This window comes from Trichechus manatus, unplaced genomic scaffold, assembly GCF_000243295.1.
Source record: "Trichechus manatus latirostris isolate Lorelei unplaced genomic scaffold, TriManLat1.0 scaffold00106, whole genome shotgun sequence".
NCBI lineage: Eukaryota > Metazoa > Chordata > Mammalia > Sirenia > Trichechidae > Trichechus > Trichechus manatus.
Genome location: NW_004444042.1, coordinates 2,909,424 through 2,930,853, shown reverse-complemented (window position 1 = coordinate 2,930,853; position 21,430 = coordinate 2,909,424). Strand labels below are relative to the sequence as shown.

General features: G+C 43.9%; 1 protein-coding gene across 29 annotated transcripts in view; it reads right to left on the bottom strand.

Moving 5' to 3' along the window:
* Positions 1-21,430, bottom strand: part of KCNMA1 (potassium calcium-activated channel subfamily M alpha 1) — a 915,613-nt gene that overhangs the window by 454,816 nt on the left and 439,367 nt on the right. For all 29 annotated transcript variants that reach the window (XM_023737654.1, XM_023737655.1, XM_004383187.1 and 26 more), the window contains one exon: positions 14,699-14,760. In XM_023737654.1, the coding sequence (XP_023593422.1) occupies positions 14,699-14,760 (62 nt within the window). The remainder of the gene's footprint in view (positions 1-14,698; positions 14,761-21,430) is intronic.

Here is a 21,430-nt window from a genome sequence, read left to right as displayed (position 1 = left end):
TTCTAAGAGTTAGACTAGACCATGGAAAGTCTGATTTCAACCCCTGCGACTAACAACTAGATAGTGCTACCTTTCCTTCCCACACATTCTCATTCCTGGCCAGAGCCTCCCTAGCAGACCTCTTCACCCCTCAGTGGAGAGACCACTAAGAAAAACCATGCGTATGGATGCTGGTCCACGCTGCTCCAGAAAGAGGATGCTGACAAACGCTTCCTCTTCAGCCTGCACTCCGCTCAAGGTTGGTCCAGCTGACCGTCCGCCCACCCGCCCAAAGGGCTTTCAGGGCTGTCTGTGACAGTTCCCCTCACACATCTCAGGGGAGTCTCCCTCTTCCAGAACACCAGTCATCCCCGTCTGCTTCCCACTGCCCTGCCTTCCCTGCACCAATTAAACTGTCACACTCGGCTGGCTTAGAGACAGGTGAGGGCAGGAAGAAGTCTGAAGACAGCAGGGAATTCAGGGGAGATGGGGCCTCTCTCTGAAGCTGCTCTTCTGTTCTCTGTCAAATTGGTTTGAAGACTGGTCAGATGAGTCCACAGAGCTCCCTCTGACTCTCCATGCCCACGTCTTCCATCCCAGCTGTGGGCAAGAGACACAGCTGCAGAGATAATCGGCAGCTTCTTGTATGTCTGGGCACCCAACAGTGCCTACGTCCTGGTGCTCCAGTGATGGGTTTGTAGTGAATGATTTCCGCTGGGGATTAGCTGCATCTCCAAAAACCAGCTGTACGGGGGACTTTCCCTCTAAAAACAGGTGCTACCTTGTAATGTATAAGAGAAGCAGAAAACGAAAAAGCTCTTACGATCTGCCAGATAGACCCAAAAAGAAATGTGGAAGTCCTAACCCCTGGGCTGGTAAATGTAACCTTATTTGGAGAAATAGGGTTTTTCTTTGCAGATGTTATCAGTTAAAATAATGAAGTCATATCAGAGTAGGGTAGGTCCTAATCCTAATACCTTCTGAGTGACATCTTATCAAAGAGAAAGACAGACACGGAAATAGTCACACATGGGGGGACAGCATGTGAGGATCCATCTACGAGTCAAGGAACACCAGGTAACATCTGGGGCTGCCAGAAGCTGAGAGAGGCAGGGAAGCATCTTCCCCTAGAGCTGACACAGAGAGAGGGTGGTCCTGCAGACACTCTAAAGTTGGATTCCTAGCCTCCAGAACTGTGAGAAAATGAATTTCTGTTCGTTCAAGCCCCCTACTTGGTGGGATTTTGTTATGGCAGTTCCGGGAAACTCAGACACCTGTTTTGCCTTACCTACTACTTTCAGTGTGGGTTGGCATTGAAGTAACAGCTAGGAAGCCTAGGGCCTCTCTTCCCTAGTTTCATTAGCATCCTCACTTCATTATCTAGGTTGCAAATGCAGTGGGGGATGGATGGTGAAATCTGTGCTCAAGACGTGTGAAAACATTCTGCAGAGACAAACGCCCTTAGACGTGTTTGTATGCTAAGAGCAGAAGGGTTCCCAATTAATCTCTACTTGACCTTCAGGTATGAAGACTGCCACGATTTTCACGGCAGAAGGAACTGCGGTGAGTGAGCAGATGGCTCAGTCTTATATTGTAGGAATCGTTAGCCCGCAGTCCATGGACCAACTTTAGGGTCCCTGGCAAACAACGTTTCTGTAGCTTTCATCCAAGTCCCAAAGGGGTACCTGACCACAAAAGAACCACCACCACTTGGCATGGTAACTGACACACACTGTCATTCATAATTTTACATGCATATAGCTACCAACGCTGGTTCATTCGTGCTTCCTCCGAGCACTTGTGCATGCGTGCCCACAGACATACAGCCACCAAATGTGCCTTCCTTGTCTATTCACCAGCCCCACCACATACTCTGTAACAGATTGTGCTCGAAGGCACTGACAGGCTGCATGGCTGCCTGGAGCACATCTCAATTATTAATGCTGCTCTTCACAGACCTTGCCTAGCCTGTTCACGCTAATAGGAAGAGGGCAAAATCTCTAACGCAGTCCTCGCCTACTTCCTCCTGCTGGTAGAAGAAAAGCATGTGTCAGGCAGTCATCTAACAGCATTTCTGTTCTGTTCACCTTTCTCTACACATCGTCTCTGCAGTTCCTTCTAGGACATCAAGGTCAACGTTATCTCAAACTTGGCCATGGGTTCATTTTCTGCATTTGCTGGCATTGGTAGGGTGAAAACACAGGCTCTCAAGGAAGAGATGGGCGGCTCTGCCTGGGCATCATTAGGAATGTGGGGCAAGCACCTTTGTTAAGAAGGAGCAATGCCTTCAAACAGATTCTATCACCAGGGGCCCTACAGTCCTACCTACAGCTCTTCCCTGAAGTGTATCATAACAGGTGAAAGGTCCTGTGAGTACTTCCCATTTGGAAAACAGAATGATGAAGATCTCTACTAGAGCTGGTGTTGCTATGGTGGGGTAGCCTTCTTTTTCCTAGCTTCTGAAAGTATTCAAGTCAACACTGCCCCAACAGTAACTGCCAAGTTTCCATGTGAAAAGTGAAAGGTCAGGCGATAGAGATGTAGCTCAGACTTGGAACCGTATCTGGGGAGAAAGGTCCAAACATGCTTCCAACTTTGTAGTTTAAAGGACTATAGCATAAGAATTTCATAAGTAAATGTTGAACATCATGCTCAGCAAACTGCAAACTCAAATATTGATGAAAACTACAACAAGGTTTATCTATGTCAACCAATGCTTTTAAGCCAAGTTTCATATAATGTGCTATTTAGCTAAGTAAGTCAGAGACAGCCTCTAACAATTATCAACACTACATGCTTAGTATAATCAACTCTGTTTTGGTTGAGTTACTACATTGGCAGGGCAGACAGACTTGGGGTTCTTTTCTTATAAAGAATCTGACAATTTAAAAGGGATACGTTTGCTTCCATTTATGTCCTGGAAAATATGCCCTTGTGACTTAGCAACCATGTTTAAAAAACTCTTGCAGTTCTTATTAAACAGACAGAGTTTATGTTTATGAGGTTCTGATGATGTTATTTTCAGAGATGACGTAGTTAGTGATATGCAGCTCTGGGGATTTACAGTAAGTTGTGAGTGATTTATTTCTGTAACATACAGTATTTGCCTAGAGAAAAGTGGAAATTTAATTAAGCAGTGTTTGAAACTGTGTTTGATGAGAAACAACTCAGAGTAAGCACGGACTCCCCAGGGTTTTAAGAGAGAAGGGGCCCTTTTTGGGAGGTGGAGGACCAACAGTTAAGAACATTTCCTGGCACTGGGGGAGCATAGCTAATCCAAGACCAGAAAGAAAGATAGATTAGAATAAAGGCTGGAAATGGAAGGCCCAAATCAGGCCTGCAGAGGTGTTTTGTTTGGCCTACAGACTACTTCAAAAGTTTCAGATTAGTGGCCAATATTTTTAAACTGGAAATTCAAAACAACAGTCCAATTTTTCTCTCTTCTCTTGAGACAGTGAAAGATCTGGCCCTGGATGTCTGAGTCAGTGTCAGAGTCAGCGGGAGCTGGGAAGTACCTGAGCTCTCTACAGCCCACACTCAGCGCCAGGCCGGCCTCATTCATCCCTGACATCGCCCTCCCCTGCCTATCTGAGCTGGCAAACCTCTGATTTAGAAAATGGCATTTTTTACAGTTAAAAAATATCCTAAACCAGTCTTAGTTTCTTAGCGTTGCTGTAACAGAAATACCACAACTGGGTGGTTTTAATGGACACAAATTTATTTTTTTAGGAGGCTAGAAGTCCAAACTGAGGACACGGGCTCTAGGGGAAGGCTTTCTCACTCTGTTGACTTTGCAGGAAAGTCCCTGGTGCTTCCTGGTTCCTTGGCGATCTTCATGTGGCGTAACATCTACTCGCATCTGTGCTTCCTTGCTTCTGTGCCTGATCCGATCTTTTTATATCTCAAAAGTGATTGGCTTAAGACACACTCTACACTGATACAGCCTCATAAACATAACAAAGGAAACCCTATTCCCAAATGGGATGACATCCACAGGTATAACCAAAACCAAACCAAACCCATTGCCATCAAGTCGATTCTGACTCATAGAGACCCTATAGGACAGAGTAGAACTGCCGACTTTGTGGTTAGCAGATGAGCTATTAATCACTGCGCCACCAGGGCTCCTCCACAGGTATAGGGGTTAGGATTTACAACACATATTTTGGGGGGACACAATTCAATCCATAACAACCAGTAAGACTCATTTCTAAACATAAGGATAGAAACAGCATGTGTTTTTCCAAAACTCAGCAGAAAAGCTAGATTATTAGGCTTTCTGAAAGTTTTTGCAGGATCCACAGATGCCATTTTTTAAAAATACCATTTGCTGAAGTTAATATTCCAAAGCCAAATCCTGAAACAGGGCTGGAAATGGAATGTTTATTTTTACTTTCTGATGTGAAACAATTACATGATGCATCATCTGACACTAGAAGGGGCGTGGCATACAGCACTTGTCTCTAATCACGTTTCTTATCTGTGAGAGTTTCCAGAAGCATGAGGCTGATTGGAAGGGGCAAATAGGGTGGACCGTTCCATCAGGCACAACAGGCATGGTGCCTAAGGTCTGTGAGAAGTCTAGGGGCCTACAGAAATGTTTTAATTTTAATTTCTTTAAGATCAGAAGAAAAAATAAATAAAAATGGATATATAAAAATGAATCCTACCTAAATTATATTCATTTTCAGACCAATGCAGTTATAAAATATAACTTTTCATAGTTTTCATGGAGGAAGGGACCTAAGAAGACAAAAAGTAGCTAGGGCCCACGAAGACCCTAACACAGCCCTGGGATGAATGTTGGTCTCCAAATACCTCAGGTCCACGGTGCGGCTGTTCATTGGGTGCTTGCTCTCACTCTGTCTCTGACCTCCCCTCTCTACACACCCCTGAGATGTTCTGCACATGCCAGTTAACAAGCAAGGCCCTGCTAAGGCACACTGCGCACTGACCTTATTTGTGTGTGTGTGTGTTTATTGTTGTAGTTTAAGTGAAAGTTTACATTTCAAGTTAGTCTCTTATACAAAAATTTATACATACATTGCTATGTGACCCTAATTGCTCTCCCTGTACTGCGACAGCACACTCCTCCCTTCCACCCCAGATTTCCCATGTCCATTCAACCAGATCCTGACCCTCTCTGCCTTCTCATCTCACCTCCGGACAAAAGCTGCCCATTTAGTCTCACGTATCTACTTGAGCTAAGAAGCACATTCTTCACAAGTATCATTTTATGTCCCACAGTCCAGTCCAATTTTTGTCTGAAGAGTTGGCCTCGGGAATTGTTTTAGTTCTGGACTGACAGAGAGTCCAGGAGACATGCCTTCCAGGGTTCCTCCAGTCTCAGTCAAACCATTAAGTCTGATCTTTGTACTAGAATTTGAGTACTGCACCCCACTTTTCTAATGCTCCATCAGGGACTCTCTGTTGTATTCTCTGTAAGGGCAGTCATTGGTGGTAGCCGGGCACCATCTAGTTCTTCTGGTCTCAGGCTGATGGAGTCTCTGATTTATGTGGCCCTTTCTGCTGACCTTAGTTTTGAAAACATGAAGTGGTTGCCTTTCAGTTAGCCACTTCTGAAAATTGCTCAAAAGAAGTGTCCAAAGGTTTTAATCATGTCAATTGCAGAAGGTGTGTGACCACCACCACAGGCAGTTTGCTTTTCTGATTCTGCTATGCTACCCTCAAAGCAGGAGCCCTGGTGGCACGGTGGTTAAGTGCTTGGCTGCTAACCAAAAGGTCAGTGGTTCAAATCTACCAGCCTCTCCGAGGAAGAAAGATGTGGCAGTCTGCTTCTGTAAAGATTTATAGCCAGGGAAACACTATGGGGGCAGTTCTACTCTGCCCTATAGGGTTGCTATGAGTCAAAATTGACTTGATGGCAATATGACCCTCAAAGCATTCTCAGTCCCAAATCTCAGTAGCCAATTCTAATACAGGGCTTCACATGGCCCAGCACAGACTGAACATAAAGACCAAGAGGCCAGAGAGCACGCCATGCTGAGAACCCCTGTGTGGTTTCCTAGAGTTGGGAGCAACTGGTTTCCTGACCCCCCCAGACCCAAAACACTCCACTGAACCCAGCCATCTTTTCTGCATCTCGGCCTTCAGCATTATCGTTGGCAATGCTTACTTTAGCAATTAATAATATATTGCCTAGTGATATCACTCTTGTTACCTGGTTTTGTTATCTCAGTTCTGCTGTATTTATGGTCGGACCCGGTGACCCTTGTTAAAAATAGGTATATTGGAAACATCTTAATGACAAAGATGAAGCCTTAGTAGTATTTGAAATTCCTCAAAATCTAACAAAATGCCTTGCACACAGTCCATACTTAATAGAGATCTATTACCTGATTGACATCTTTAAGGCCACAGGTACACAGCTCTCAGCCTCGTCTCTTACAGTGATGAGGGTAGTAGCCAGTGTTCTCCATGCTCTGCTTCCCCACTTGATTTACAGGTGAGACATGATTGTTCCCTACACACACACACACACACACACCCTCGCTACCTCTAGATTCTGTGCACAATGGCATATGCATCACAAAGTCCCAAGGGTGTCCTTGCTGCAAAGAATTCTATTTTTAAACCACAAATGACTCATCACCGAGCAGGGTCTCCCCAAAGGTACAATTTGTCAGGCTGTCAGGAAGAAGGACAAAGGGAATAAAGGAAAAGAAAGAGGTCGCATCTCCATTCCCATCTCCAGTCCATAAACCCCAGGATGAAACTGTACTAGCCGGTACCACACCTTAGCAGGACCATGGATGTTTAAGCGTGAGCTCCACCCTTGTGTCTGGATGGAACTGTTGTGAGCTGTAATGTTTCCCTGCAGCTGGCTCCTACCCGGGTCTCTGCATAGTCTCCAAATGCACATCTAGCTGTGACATCAGGTGGAGGACCAGTGCTTGCACTGGGGAGAAGATCCTGCCCTCTCATGCAGATTGCAGGGGACGTCAAAGTAACAACTAGGTCTAAAGGAAATGCATTTCCTCATTTGCCCTGAGACAATTATTCCTGTAAAAGAAGCAAAAGGCTAAGAGAGCATCGGATAATTCAAAGCATCCTTTTTAAATTCTGGAGAGTGATGAGGTGGCAAGAAACAATTCACTTTAATTTTGGAGGGTGAAGTGATGTGAATTTATAGATAGAGTTATCAGACAGGGTTTTAATATGAGAAACTGGGCAAAAGGTCCTCAAAAGTTATGCATAGCAAATTCCAAACAGGCCAAAGCAATGTAGTCAGCCTTGCTAGCCTTCCACAACAGAGCTGAACTCTCGCCTCCTCCTCCGAAATAGAAAAAAAAAGCAGAGTAACAGAATCAGAAAATCAAGGAATCCAGGCCTCTGGCCATGAAATAAACTAATGCCAGTACCCATCTAGCTGGGTTTGATCTGTTAGATCCAGTAGAAAGAAACCAAGAGATCAAGTAGAAAAGGGCCTGGACTAGGAAGGAAGGAGCGCCAGCTTCTGGCTCTAGATCTGCCCCTGGCTGGTTGGGTGACCTTGAGGATGCTGAGGCACAGGGAACAGATCCATCCAATTGACGCTGAAGTCTCAGGTTCTAAGGTGATATTCTAACGTTGCCTTTTGTAGTAAACATGGAAGTTCTACCCCAGTTTTCCTACCTACTCCTAACATTTGCCACCACCAACAGTTGCCATTGAGTCAACTATGACTCATGGCAACTGTACGTGTATCAGAGTAGAACTGTGCTCCACAGGGTTTTCAGTGACTTGTTTTTTGGAAGTAGATCACCAGGGCTTTCTTCTGAGACACCCCCTGGGTGGACTCGAACCTCCACCCTCTCAGTTAGCAGCCAAATGCATTAACCATTTGCAACACCCAGGGACTCCACTCGTAACACAGTGCCTGTTTTTTTCCCAATAAAATGCCAAAGATAAGTAGTTTCCTTGGTGCTTCTAGATGCTGATGTACACAGTATCTATGCATCTCCTGCATGATGAGAAATAAGGAGCCAAAATAAGCCAGGAAGCGAAGACCACCTCACCAAGGTGGAAGGTAGAAGGATGTGGAGTAATTATGCTCTGAATTTCAAACTGAATAAAGCTATCTGTTTAACAACCAAAGAAGAGAACCTGTCCCCCAAAATCTACCCATATGGAGACAAAGGCTCTGTTCCTTAGTATATTCTCCACCTGTCTTCTTTACCAGGTTTATACCCAACTGATGAAAGAACATCAATTTGGAAAACGAGATGAGGTAGAAAGGCTGAGGTAAGGTCACGACCATGTCAGACAACTGAGTGTTGTCATTAAAGGTTAAGTTCTAAAAGCGGTCAAGGGCTATGCTTCCCATCGAGGAGTTATTTACAGCCTCTCTGATCTGAAGGCGCCTTTTCTTCGCCCAACCCTCAGTGGGCTTCACTCCTCCACCATCTGACATTCCGTTCTTGCAACAGCTGCTAGCTCTCCTAGTCTGTTCCCTGCACAGATGTGCAGTGCTGCTCTGAACATCCTGCCCTTGAACTTTCCCTACCCATAATTTTCCAAACCAAAGCCTGGCAATAAAAATGTCAGCGAGGGATGGAGAAAATTGGGGGGAGTATTTAAAAAGGAAGAAAAAAAAAAGGAATGCAGAGATGCTTTACACTCTCAGTGATTCGTACTGACTTCTCCAACAAAGGTTAAATGCATGCCGTGACTTCTCAAAGAGGATCTAAGGATGAGAGCTTGAGCTAATTTTTCAGAACACAACCTACAAAGGCTAAGTTCCATAAAGGAACTGGGCAGAGCATAACCTGGTGACCGCCCTTCTCTATGCTTGGCTGTTCAGCTGTTCAAACCGGGGTGGGAGGGTGTATGTGTCAATGATGACATGGAAAGCTAGCATTTGCTGTACTTTACAGTCTGTAATATACTGTGGTTGACAAGACCTAATCTGTCCTCACAGCTTTGCCAGGTGCCTGCCACCATGCTGGGCACGTGGGAGGTGCTCAGTCAATACCAGTGTATTGTCAGTGAGAACAAGGCTGGAGGAGGAAGCCAAATAGCTTCCATGGTATCAAAGGCCTCCTCCATAGAAACCTCTTTGGGACCAAATTTTCCTCAAGTCAACTGGTTGGATACTATTAACTTTCTAGGCATATAAATATTGTGCAATGCAAAATATAAGATATTAACTAAATTCTGCAACTCTCTAAAGAGATCAAGGAGTTTACCTACTGGGAAAACAAGTCCCCTTTCATGATCCACAGTGGTATGCCAAATAACAGGCCCAGAAAACTGTATAAGGATGGCTGGAGCACAGGGTCTTTCTGCTTGTAAAGAATCCTTAGATGGGAGGGAGCACTTGAGAGACAATCAGCTTGCTTTGTTCTTCCCTCACTTCACCCTCTGCCATCACAATATGCTGCCACCTCTACCGAGATAAAAGAGAAAAGGGTCTCATTAAGCCACAATTAGGAAGGAAGGAATCAAGGACTAGACAGACATCAGACAGCACATATCCCATGACAACATCCTAGGGGAGAAGCTGTGATAGGACCCTCGTAAGCACTGCTAACATCTAGACGTGGTCTCCAGGATGAGAAATGGGGAGATTGAGAACAAAAAAAGAAAACAAGGCAGATGAGTGGGCAGGATGAAGCTAAGCAAGCTCTTGTTCCTGCAACATCTCCCTAATTCCGTTTAGTCACACTAACAATATAGGATTTCACATCTTAATGGCTTTAGAATGAGACATGCTGGATTCAAATCCTGGCTCCACCACCTGAGCTTTGTGGTTTTGGCAAATTTTGCAGCCTCAGCCTCCTCATCTGTAAAACGGGAATGGTAATAACTACCCTCTGAAGTTGCTAGGAGAATTACATGAGATTGCACGTGTTATTTATTTGAAAGTGCTTAACACCACCTGGTGCACAGCACACGACTGATAAATGTTAGTTCCCTCCAACCACCTGCCACCCCTGCCTCGTCGAAGGAGAACTTCCAGGATGAGGGATGAGAGGCCAGGCTGTCTGAAGACTGGGGTGGGCGAAAACTATTGGGTGACTGGTCAGTTCTAAAGCTTTGGGTATCCCATTACATCAACAATGACAGTTCTATTTTCAAGACTATTAAAACAATTTGGTCAATTTCTACTAGAACATTAAAGATAGTTTTCCTAATTACCCTACCCAGCCTATAATTTATTCAGCATTATCACAATGAAGATATTTCAAATGAATAAATGAATACAAAATGAATGAATAAATGAGCACAAAAATGAAGGAATGAATGAATGAGGAGTAAAATGAGTTCAGTCTGGGGGAAGGCCATTTTCAAAACGGTAACACCACTGTTGCCCTGACAATACAGCCCTTGGATTAGACCATTAAGACACTCTCCCAATTTTGTACCGTTATTTCCTCCCCCCTAATGACCAAATCTCCAAAACAGCACTGCTGGTACCAAAAGCCAAGAGCAGACTGACAAAATCAGTAGGCGTCCCCGCCGTGTATCAGCCATTTTGGAGCAGATAAAGTCATTAAGGAAAATTTTAACAATGTCTAACCTTTCAGCTTTACTCTGCTAATAGCAGGTAGCTTGCCTTTCAGAGACATGAGCCAGCACTGAAGTCACTGGTGATCAGGACTTGACCTTCATTTTCAGTGTGTGCAGCATTAAATATTCATAATCCACGTAACGGTGGCATAAGAAGTAGCGGGGTTTAAATATGAATCAAAGGAATAAGGATCTTCACACATATGAGTCTTCCTTTCCCAGAATGCCTCTGGATAAAATGCAAATACCCAGGGCCCTGAGCCTCTTTCTCTTTCAACTTTCTCTTGAAATTCTGGAAGCGGTTAAGACTACTGCATAATGCAACCCATGAATCCTGCCCTCACACTGACACTGTTGAGTCTCTTCCTTTTCTTACCTATTAGAGAGGAATTACTGTTCCTGGGTCAAAGGGAGGAAGCAAACAGAGATGGAACCAGAAACGGTGACACTGTCACCCACAGGCTATCTAGGGGCATTTCTGACTAGGTTGTACAATTTTTTTAAAAAAATTTTTCTTCGCCATGTATCAGACTGTGTGAGAGGAATGCATCATAGTAGATATCAGGAGATACCAGAATTAGGAGCTGGAGTGATGTGTGCCTCAAACTGGGTATAGACCTTGAAAAAATAATGAATGTGAGAGACAGTTTCTTTGGACAATATCTGTGCTGTGCAGCTAACTGGAGGAGACCTTTCTGGGGAGGGATGAGTGTGTGTGGAATGCTTCTCTCTATTTGCTAAGACACTAACGTTTATATCCATCCAAAGACTTGGTAGAACATCGCCTTCTGCTTGGGTATTTCTAGAGTCTACCACTGGGATGATGAAGCATAATTTTAACACAGTTTAATGTAATTCTCTTTGGCTTTCAACTCCAGGAGCTCAAGGATAATCTGTCTTTGCTAGAGAGAATCTCTTGCGGCTACACAAGTGATTCTTTGGCAGAGATCACTCTAGGAAAATGAAGACCCAAAGCAGGGTGTCTTAACCTCTGGAATGAAAAACTACTCAGAAACCTACTGTGGCCTAACAACTGAAAAGGAAAGATGTGCTGGGGAGGACTTCTTTGGAAATGACTTACTTATCCCCTACCCATTTATAGTAAAATAAGCTTTGAAAGATTTTTTAAAAATCATAAAATACCAAATATGACACTTATCTGACCTGCCTCACCCACCTGCTAGTGACCAGGAAGTAGAATACCCACTTGCTGGTGACCAGGAAGTAGAATACCCACCCAGCCTGTCTCTCCACTTGCATAGCCTGAACTGGAGTTGAGATAAATCAGCCAGCTGGATCGTCAGAACCTGTTTTATATATTCATCTGCACATCTCACACTTTTCAGAGGGTAGGCACAGAGAGCCTTGCATCTTGAACCTCTGCTACTGGGCAATCCCAGATCATTCTGAGGAGGCCGGCTCTGGTTAAAGTTCATAGACATAAACCCTTTCATGAGCAATGTCTTCCCAATTAGGTTCACTCTTGGAAAAGCCTACAGATTGTCTCCTGACTTATTTAAAGGTTTTAAATACTGAGGGTTTTTTTTCCCCCCAGGGTGATAAATTAGTATAATTTTCAAGAAAAGTTTAAAGCTAGTTTTCCAAGATGCCCAGATGGCCAGTGAAACCATGGGTGTGTAAAATTGGTGACAGTTCTGAATGAAAAAGATGGATTTTTAAGAATTTACATTTTGCTTTCTTCACCTCTTTCCATTTGCATGTTATGTGTGGATAGAACTTCATTTTATCTTGGTTACTAAGCTTGATTATAATTTATTCAGTAGGTTATTTTTTTTTCCTATATGTGAAATCTATGGACTTATCATAAAAGTTACTTAACAGATTCTATTGAATTCTGCTCACTTAAACTAAGCAGGCTTGCTGGCTTTCCCCGAGAAATGGAAGACTCCTCTGTGTTAACTGTTCTTATCAGGCCCTCCATCAAACAGAATCTCGGGATATGGTCTCAGGACCAAATAAAGTAATGCAAATCAAAAGTGGAAAGGGCTTCATAAATATAAGGCCTTTTTATAAATAATGTTTGGCTATGTCAAACCACACAGTTCAGTGTCAAGGAAGAGAAAATGACTGAGTCTAGGATAGTCCCCAGGAAGAGTGGGGAGAGTCTGGGATCTAAAACCTTTGACATTTTTGCTGGGAAAAGCTGAGAACAGCATTGAAGGTCCATGCTTGGGGCAGACTCTTCTCTTTGCAAGTCCATAAAAGAAAACAGAACCAGAGAGGATTCACAATGCTGGGTTTTCCAAGAATTTTAGGAGAATCAAAATTAAATTCAAAGGGCATTGAGGTGGGCAGGGCATTAAGGAAAGAGGATTCTGCTTTGGGGGAATCCCATTCCTTACCATCCTCTCAAATGGAGGTGATAACATCAGGATCTACAAAGCAAAGACTGCCTCATAGTAGACAATGTGAAAAAGGACACCACAGATCCATCTGACAAGAGTATTTTATTTCTGAGAAATACAAAAGGAGCAAAAAACGGAAGGAAAGGAAGGATGGCAAGGAGACACAGGTCCTTCTAATCAATCACCACACTTACCTCCATAGAAAGGTTTCCCTCTCTAGGGTACACAGACACATGCCCAAACCCATTGCCCAGGCCCTGGCATGGAAGCTGGCCCCATGCCGTGGAAGTTGGCAGGGTGTGCACCCCATGATGTGTGAGAACACTCCTGGAGAGACAACGGAGAAAGAAGACCAGTCTTTAGAAGGTCTTTGGTTCAATACAAATATGGTCCAGAATTATTAAGAGTAAATAGTTAAAAGGTGCTTACTTACCTTTAATGCCACAGCAAATGAAATCTTCCAAATTAGAAAGCTCTTCTTGTTCTTGACCAAGCAGGGCTGACTGAGGAAGCATGTGGAATCTTGTATCCTGGAGGACTTTTAAAGGTCCGTCCATCTGAGATGGGCAAGAACAGCCCAGCCTTGTGTGTGGGGATGGGCTGTAGGACCTCTGACATTCTTAGTCTTGGTGGATTCCCAGAGACAGGTTATTAGAGGAGATGTTTTCTTTATTTTCCCTAACATGACATTTTGGGCTCTGCACTCAAGTGCACAAAATCCTTTGGCTGGTGACCAGCTGGCTCTAAGATATTCAGGGTTTAGGTACTCATAAAATTACCACCATCCTGAGCCACAGAAAAATAGGAATAAACTCAGAATTAATGCATGCTGAGGTCTAAGTCAACAGAGACACGAAGTGGGTGTTTCCTAGGATCAAAGTCTAGTATGCATCCATATTAGAGACAGAGTTGAAAACAGCGGACATTGAGGGCAAAGACCTCAAGGGCACTGTCACCAGAGTTGTCAAGTTCATGTCACAACAGAAAGGCAAACTACAGCTCCACTGCAGATTCCCAGATGCTTTCACCTTCAAGTTTGCAATGACGATAGTTGGAACAAAAGATGCAGCCAGGGGTGACACCTTCAGGAACCAGGGCAGAACTGGCCGCCATCTTGCAGCCCTGGTCAGCACCTTCTTCTGCCTCCTACAAGGTCTTTACCATCTATTGCATAGCTCCCACCCCAGGCTACCCTAGACCATCAGTTCCCTCTGCTGGTGGTCAAGGGGTCTGCTCAAGTGTCTACATTAGGAATTTTCAGATGGCCGTGGGCCTCCACCTCTGGGAGTCATCATGAACTCCATCTCATCTCCTTACCTTGACAAGTCAAGAAGCACCAGCATGCGATGCTTCCCCTGGACATTCAGTTAGTAAAGTGCAAAGAATAATGCCATACTTCCTGATCTGATCTCCAATAAGGTTGGATCTTTGTCAACTCTAATGAGAAAAGGATTCTACAACCATGATAAGAATGGCTTAGACCATCATCTGCTGAACACCGTAACCCTTCCAGAGGTTGAAAATCCACATCAAAGCCCTCTTCCCTCTTGACATCTTTGGTGTAAATACTTTGTCAGGAAACAGCTATTTAAAAATAAGTAACACCCAGCAAGAAGGTGTGACCTCAGATACCTCTCCCTCCTATGCCAGCAGAATCAAAGTAGCCTTCTTCCCAAGACTTTCCCCATTCAGAAAATCAGCACAGAACAGCCCTGCCTTCCCCCAAAAGTCTTCTGCACCCAGGAGGCTCTTGCAGAGGTTGGTTAAAGCAAACATTGATCAAGGTAAAGGCTTGTGGTTGTTTTCAAAAAGAGGGCAAGAAAATGTATTTAAATACTCACTTTGACGAATCTATGAAGTATATTACAAGTGCACCAATGCTGAGAGCAAAGACTAAGACAACCTGCAGAAGAAGAGAAAAAGGCCATCACTGATGAGCTGGACACCAACATGTTTATTTTTTGACACATGCAGAGCTGGCTCTGAAACACAGTGCCGATCACTTTCTTGGGCTGCCACTCCCAAGTCCTACGTGCGCACTGGCTCCTTCCAGAACAGTGGTCAGCAACCTCGCTCCTGCCAACAGGGGTCAGGGCAGACTCACGTACCCTATGGCACTGGGTTTTTATCGGGCTCTGGTATCCCAAGGCCCAGCTTCTCTGCAATGGAAGGCAATAATCTTTAGTGGGAAAAGAGCAGCTAAAAATTGGGGTGATGCAATTTTTCATATTACACGTGGTCTAGGACCCAAAGGAACTCAAATACAAGCATATCAATTTTTCACAGCTTTGTTGAGGTGTAATTTATCTACCATAAAATTTACCCATTTTTAGAAAATTTGCTGAGTTGTGCAACCATCACTATAATCCAGTTTGAGGATATTTCCATCATTCCAATAAGAACTCTCATGACTGTTAACAGTTAATACCCATTTCCACTCCCTAGCCCCAGACAACCACTAATCTACTTTTTGTCTTTGTAGAAGAAATATCAAACTGAAAAGTACCAATTTGCTTGTACAAATGTTCATATGTATTTATGTATATTCACTGCATATATACTATATATATATATAGGCATACATATATGATACGTACACGTGTGTGTGTGTATCCACCACCACCACTGGTTGCTATCGAGTCAACACTGATTCATGACAACTACAACTGCAAGTGGTTAACACTCTTGGCTGCTAAGGTTAGAAGTTTGAGTCCACTCAGAGGCACCTCGGAAGAAAGGCCTGGCAATCTATTTCTGAAAAACCAGTCATGACAGTTTTATGGAATATAGTTCTACTCTGACACACGTAAGGTCGCCATGAGTTGGAATCGACTCACTGGCAACTGGTGGCAGTGGTGGAGATACACACACACACACACACACACACACACACACAACTTTAACATTACTCAAGTATTTAGGAAAACAGTGTAGGTTCAGGAAGACAAATTAGGTAATACACTGGGCCAGTTATATGACGATCCTCATTCTTCTTTGCACTCTTCAGTCAAGATTAATCGCCGCTGATATAAAAGACAGTTTTGGCATCTCTTTCAGTGGATACCTGTCTCAGTAAAGTACATCAAATAAATATGGGGCAGATGAGGTTGGCAGTGACATGTCTGTCCTCACTCAATATTCTAATTTGTTTATTTAATCTTTCACTAGAGAGACTATTAGTACAACTAAAAAGTGTTCAAAAATAATAATAATAATAATAAAGAAATGAAGAGTCAACAATTGAGCTTGAGAATAAAAAGTGAACACAACTGGCACACAAGGCCAGGTCAACAAATACCTTTTTACACAGTAACCTACTGAAGAGACTGCAGGCTAAAGGGTGTTAGGAAATGCCAGCTTCCTCAAATAGAAATGGATCCCAATTTATGTAAAGACTATCCACCAAAGAGCAAGCTCTGTGTGTGTGTGTGTGAGAGAGAGAGAGAAAGGCAGACACACATCTCTGTATTGTGTATATGTGTTGGTGGAGGGGCGGTGTGTGTGCACCTCAAAGAGGTTGATGGAGAATGAAATCTGCATGAGATATTCATAAATAAAAATTGCAAAACTCTGGAGCTGGTGGGGGGAAGGTGGGCTACACAGCAAGGGAAACGCCAGTCAAAGCAACTGGACATTATAAAAGGAATGTGAAGCTTCCCAGAAACTTGATAAACTATCCTTACAAAAAGAATGATTTAGAAACACACACCACTAGGGCTTATTTTATTCTTCTGTCCTGTTTTTAAAACCTAGAGCATGCTCCAGTTGAATGCACAGAAACTCCCGCTGTCTGTTAGTAACAAACCGTCTACCCAGTACCGAACCCATGGGCTGGCTGGCCTCAGTCTCTCCCCAAACTTAACACTCATTCGTGCATTCCCTGAGAATTCAGAAACAAAAGCAAACAAACAAGAACATAAGCAGACCTCTGTTTTTTCCTCTTATCTGAACGAGGCAGCAAAGCAAATAGCTTAAGATTAATTTTGATCTGTGCTGCTATTTCTGAGACATAAGCAGTTAGATCCTGGCCCTGACCTCATTCTCAAAATGCTGCAAAGAGAAGGGGTGTGGCCAAAGCAGGGGGGGAGGGTCTCTTTTTCATTCATAAACAGATCATCTAAGACTAACCCGAGAAAAACCAAACCTGTTGCCTTCAAGTCGATTCCTACTCATAGCGACCCTGTAGGACAGGGAAGAACTGCCTGCCCACGGGATTTCCAAGGAGCAGCTCTGGTGGATTCGAATTGCCAACCTTTGGGTTAGCAGGCGAGCTCTTAACCACTGCACATGCAAGATTAATCCCTGTCTATTTGGCTCCACGTGCAGAGATCCATGAAAGCCGGGTCTCCGTCAAAACTGGCTATGCTGTTAAAATCCAGTTGCAGGAAAGGGAAGTTCTTGCAAATGGCGTCTATATCATTCTTCAGTGAACTAAAAAATCTCAGCTCTCCTTCAATGGAGACACTTCCCAGCATTGGGGTGGCCGGACAAAGTAGCTGTCACTGATTTGTCCCAGCTGCCTCGTCTTGGCTTCTGTGATGGGAGATAATGTGCTGCTTATTTAAACAAATCAGCCAGTGGCAGAGGGGAGAAAGGAAGCCTGCTTCCTGTTGTCCTCTTAAAACGAACACTCAAATATCAGGGGCTCTCTGATAGGGTAAGAGCGAAGAAACCAGGGCTTCGAATCTGTTCCTTCAGGTTCAAAGCCCTGTTAAAAATTTGCATTTCTAACAAGTTCCCAGGTGATGCTAATGCTGCTGGTTAGGGACCAATTCTGAGAACCACTAGGAGAGCAGTGATTCTCAAAATTTATTATACATAAGAATCATCTGGGGATCTGGTTAAAAAGTAGATTCTGATTCAGTATATCTGGAATGGAAATGCAAATTCTCAAGGGGTTCAAACCAGAATGAACCAGTTCCAAGCCCTGGAAGAAACCCAGGGGGCAAATGATCTCTGAAGGTCCAGGGAACTAAGGGTTCTGATGAGTGAACTATCCACACTGGGGTCCACGAGTGCAGCTGAAAGGCTTTCTCTGAATGAGGTACAGGGCATTTCCAGAACGTCACCCACCCACCTCTACCCACCACCATACACCATCACCGTCCTCCACATAGGGCATGATCGATGGGGAAAGGATCTGCTCCTCCACATGGAGGGAAGTGTGTGTCATATTTAAACTTGCTGAATGCCTCTCTATCTTCTCAGGCTTGATTGCACTGTCAACCTGGATCCAGGTGCTTCTGAAATTGCATGAACTCTTTGGATTTGGCCATGAAAATGGGAACCTAATATGTTTTCTACGGGGTCTAGTGAAGCCACCATATAAGGGGCAGGTTCTTTCTCTGAGTGCACTGAGAGGATCAAGCAGAAGTCAAGGGGGACTAGTTTACATTCTCTCCCCCTCTGACAAATTCTCCCACTGTCTGAGAACTCTATTCTAAACATAAAAGAATTCAGTCTGGCATCACAAAATAATTAGATTTTAGCCTTCAAAACTAGTCGATTCTGACTCACGGCCATCCCATGAGTGTCAGAGTAGAAGTGAGCTCCATAGGGTTTTCGATGACTGATTTTTCAGACGTAGATTGCCAGGCCCTTCTTCCAAGGCATGTCTGGATGGATTTGAACCTCCAATCTTACAGTTGGCAGACAAGTGTGTTAACTATTTGTACCACCCAGGGACTCCAGATTTTAGCCTTAATGATTATGTTATAGTTGTTGTTGTTAGGTGCCATCGAGTCAGTTCCGACTCTTAGCGACCCTAGGCACCACAGAACGAAACACTGCCCAGTCCTGCGCCATACTCACAATCGCTGTCATGCCTGACCCCACTGTTGTAGCCACTGTGTCAATCCATCTTGTTGACAGTCTTCCTTTTTCACTGACCCTGTACATTACCAAGCATGATGTCCTTCTCCAGGGACTGATCCCTCCTGACAACTATGTTATACAGTACCCCCCAAATAATCATCTAAGTATTTACGTTCTACTCTGTCCTATAGGGTCGCTATGAGTCAGAAGTGACTCAATGGCAACAGGTCTGGTTTGTGGTTTACGCACACAACCCTAAGAAAAACAAAGGAAGTAAATGCACTGGAGTCATGAAATATACTCCTTCAAAGGGAAACACATAGATTACTCCTATCCTATTATGCAACTAGTGCTAAATTGTATGATATAAGTATAAGCAATATGTATGTGGGACAAAGAACTGGGTTTGGCTTTTTGTCTCTGGCTTCTGAAAATAGCCTCGGGAATTTGTCAGCAATCAAGGGGCCAGGGAACCCCTAACATGATGCACAGGCCCCATCCTGGCAACAGATCTCAGGAAAGAGGGAGCATGATGCAGTCAATCATACATATTCATGCGTATGTATTAAGGCCCCAGTCATGCATATTCATTGAGGTACCAATGATCATGGAACCCTGGACCTTGTAGCTTCTTCTTTGGAGCTTCCTGGATTGGTGAGAACATCCATGTATGTGAAAGAATGTGGCATGTCCTTGGGGACAATGGAAGCCTCCTGCAAGCAACTCTCCCAGACCCTGCCTGATGTATCTCTTCACTTGTATCTTTTCTGGTTATAATAAATGGGTAACTGTTTAAGTATAGGTAGTCTCTGTGAGTTCTGTGAATGATTCTAGCAAATTAGTGAACCTATGTGGGGGGAGAGAGAGAAAACGCCATGTGGGTAGCTGGTGTTAGAGATGGAGAAGTGTGAATGCGGGGATATGAGTTATCTTCACATTTTGGGGACTGGCCGTGTGTCGGCTATTATTAATGCAATGCAACAAGCTAATAAAATACTACTAGGTGGAATAAATGGAAAAGGAGTTAGAGAAGGGGAGGAACCACAGGGGCTCTTGTCTTAATATCCTCTTCATTCTCAAGGTGTCCTTTCTTCCCACATGCTATATCTACTCTATTGTCCTTCAGTAAGGGAGAAGGCCACTGAAATCCTTGTGTGTGCTTCTACAGTCCAAAGGATACGGAGAACTGAAGCCCAAGGGACAATGTAAGATGAGGCCAGGAAAAGAACAATACTCAAGGCAGTGGAAATATATTTGCCCTTCAGCAGCAGAATCAGAATAATCTTGACAATGACCAAGCACTTTACAAAGCATTGTCCTATATAGGAGCTTGTGAACAGTGGTCTAGTATAATCTCAACATTCCCTCTCAGGACACAGCTTCAGCTGGCTTTCACTACAGCCTGCCCAGCCATCCTAACTTCCCAAAGTCTGGGTTAACCACATCACCTTGGCTACCTTGGAAGGTGCTAATTGCCATATTCTTAGACTTACTGGAAACACCCATATGTTGTGTGGTGAAGCTGAGTACCGAGTGACGTTTATAGACTGCCAGACTCCTAAAAACAAAAGCAAATTCATATATTCACTGGAACAATGGTGCTTATGAGTCATCTATTTTCAATACTCCAAGATCAAACACCACATATGTTTGCACAGAATACCAGGAGCATATGCGCACGCACGTACACACACACACACAGAGTGTATAAAAAACCTTGTCTGGCCCCAACGTCTGACGTAAGAAGTCTGGTGATAGATAGGAGAGAGGGGAAATTCACAGCTATCTTCACACACTGAAATCCCTGCAGGCCCTCGAGTTCTTCTAAATGTCCCAGAAAGTTTATAGAAATGGAAAAGTGTGGTGAAGCATAGAATATTCCCCCTCAGGTAACTGCAGCTCTTTAAGGAAAAGGCAGATCCAGCGATGTGAATATGCTGGCAAGAATCAGGAAAATGATTCTGCAGAGACTTTGCCTGTTCTAGAACCCGGATTTGAACAGCCAGGGTTAGGTCCAAAAGCAATGAATTGACACATGCAGGCACATGGGCCAGAGATGGATTTGGAGCAGCGCTGGCAAAGGTGACCACCACCAGAATCCTACCACCTGACGACACCTTTCCTTAAAAAACAGAGACTCCCTTGTCCTACCCTGAGACCAGTAAATCCTAAGCTGGGGTGGGAAGAAGGGGAAGGAAGGAGGGCAAAGGGGGTTCGAGGTAGGGGCAACTGAGCATCTCTCTTTTTAACAAGCTCCTCCAGTGAGTCTGATGTGTGGCCAAGGCTGGGAGACATTGAATTACAGCCATTAGGGGAATCCACTTAACTCTAGTCAGAGATTAATTTACAAATGTCTCCTTAACAATTAGCCCATTAGAACATATGTATGAGGCCTGCAGGCTTTGGGAATCGAGCTAGGAGTACTCTACAAAGTAGAGAGAGTAGGATGGATTAATTCTCTCCTGAGCAGATTTTACACATCCTGCTCAGCTCCCGGCAGAACAAATGACCCTAATTAATGATTCTGCATGTCTGACTGGGAGACAGCACTAGCTGGCTACTGGTAGCAGTAACACCTCTCAGAAAGTGAACAACTTTCTGCATACGACCGCAAAGGCATGTGACTTTTTTTTCTTTTATTGTACTTCAGGTGAAGGTTTACAGAACAAATAGTTTCTCATGAAACAATAGTACACATATTGTTTTATGACACTGGTTAACAACCCCACAACATGTCAACCCTTTAACTTCTCAACCTT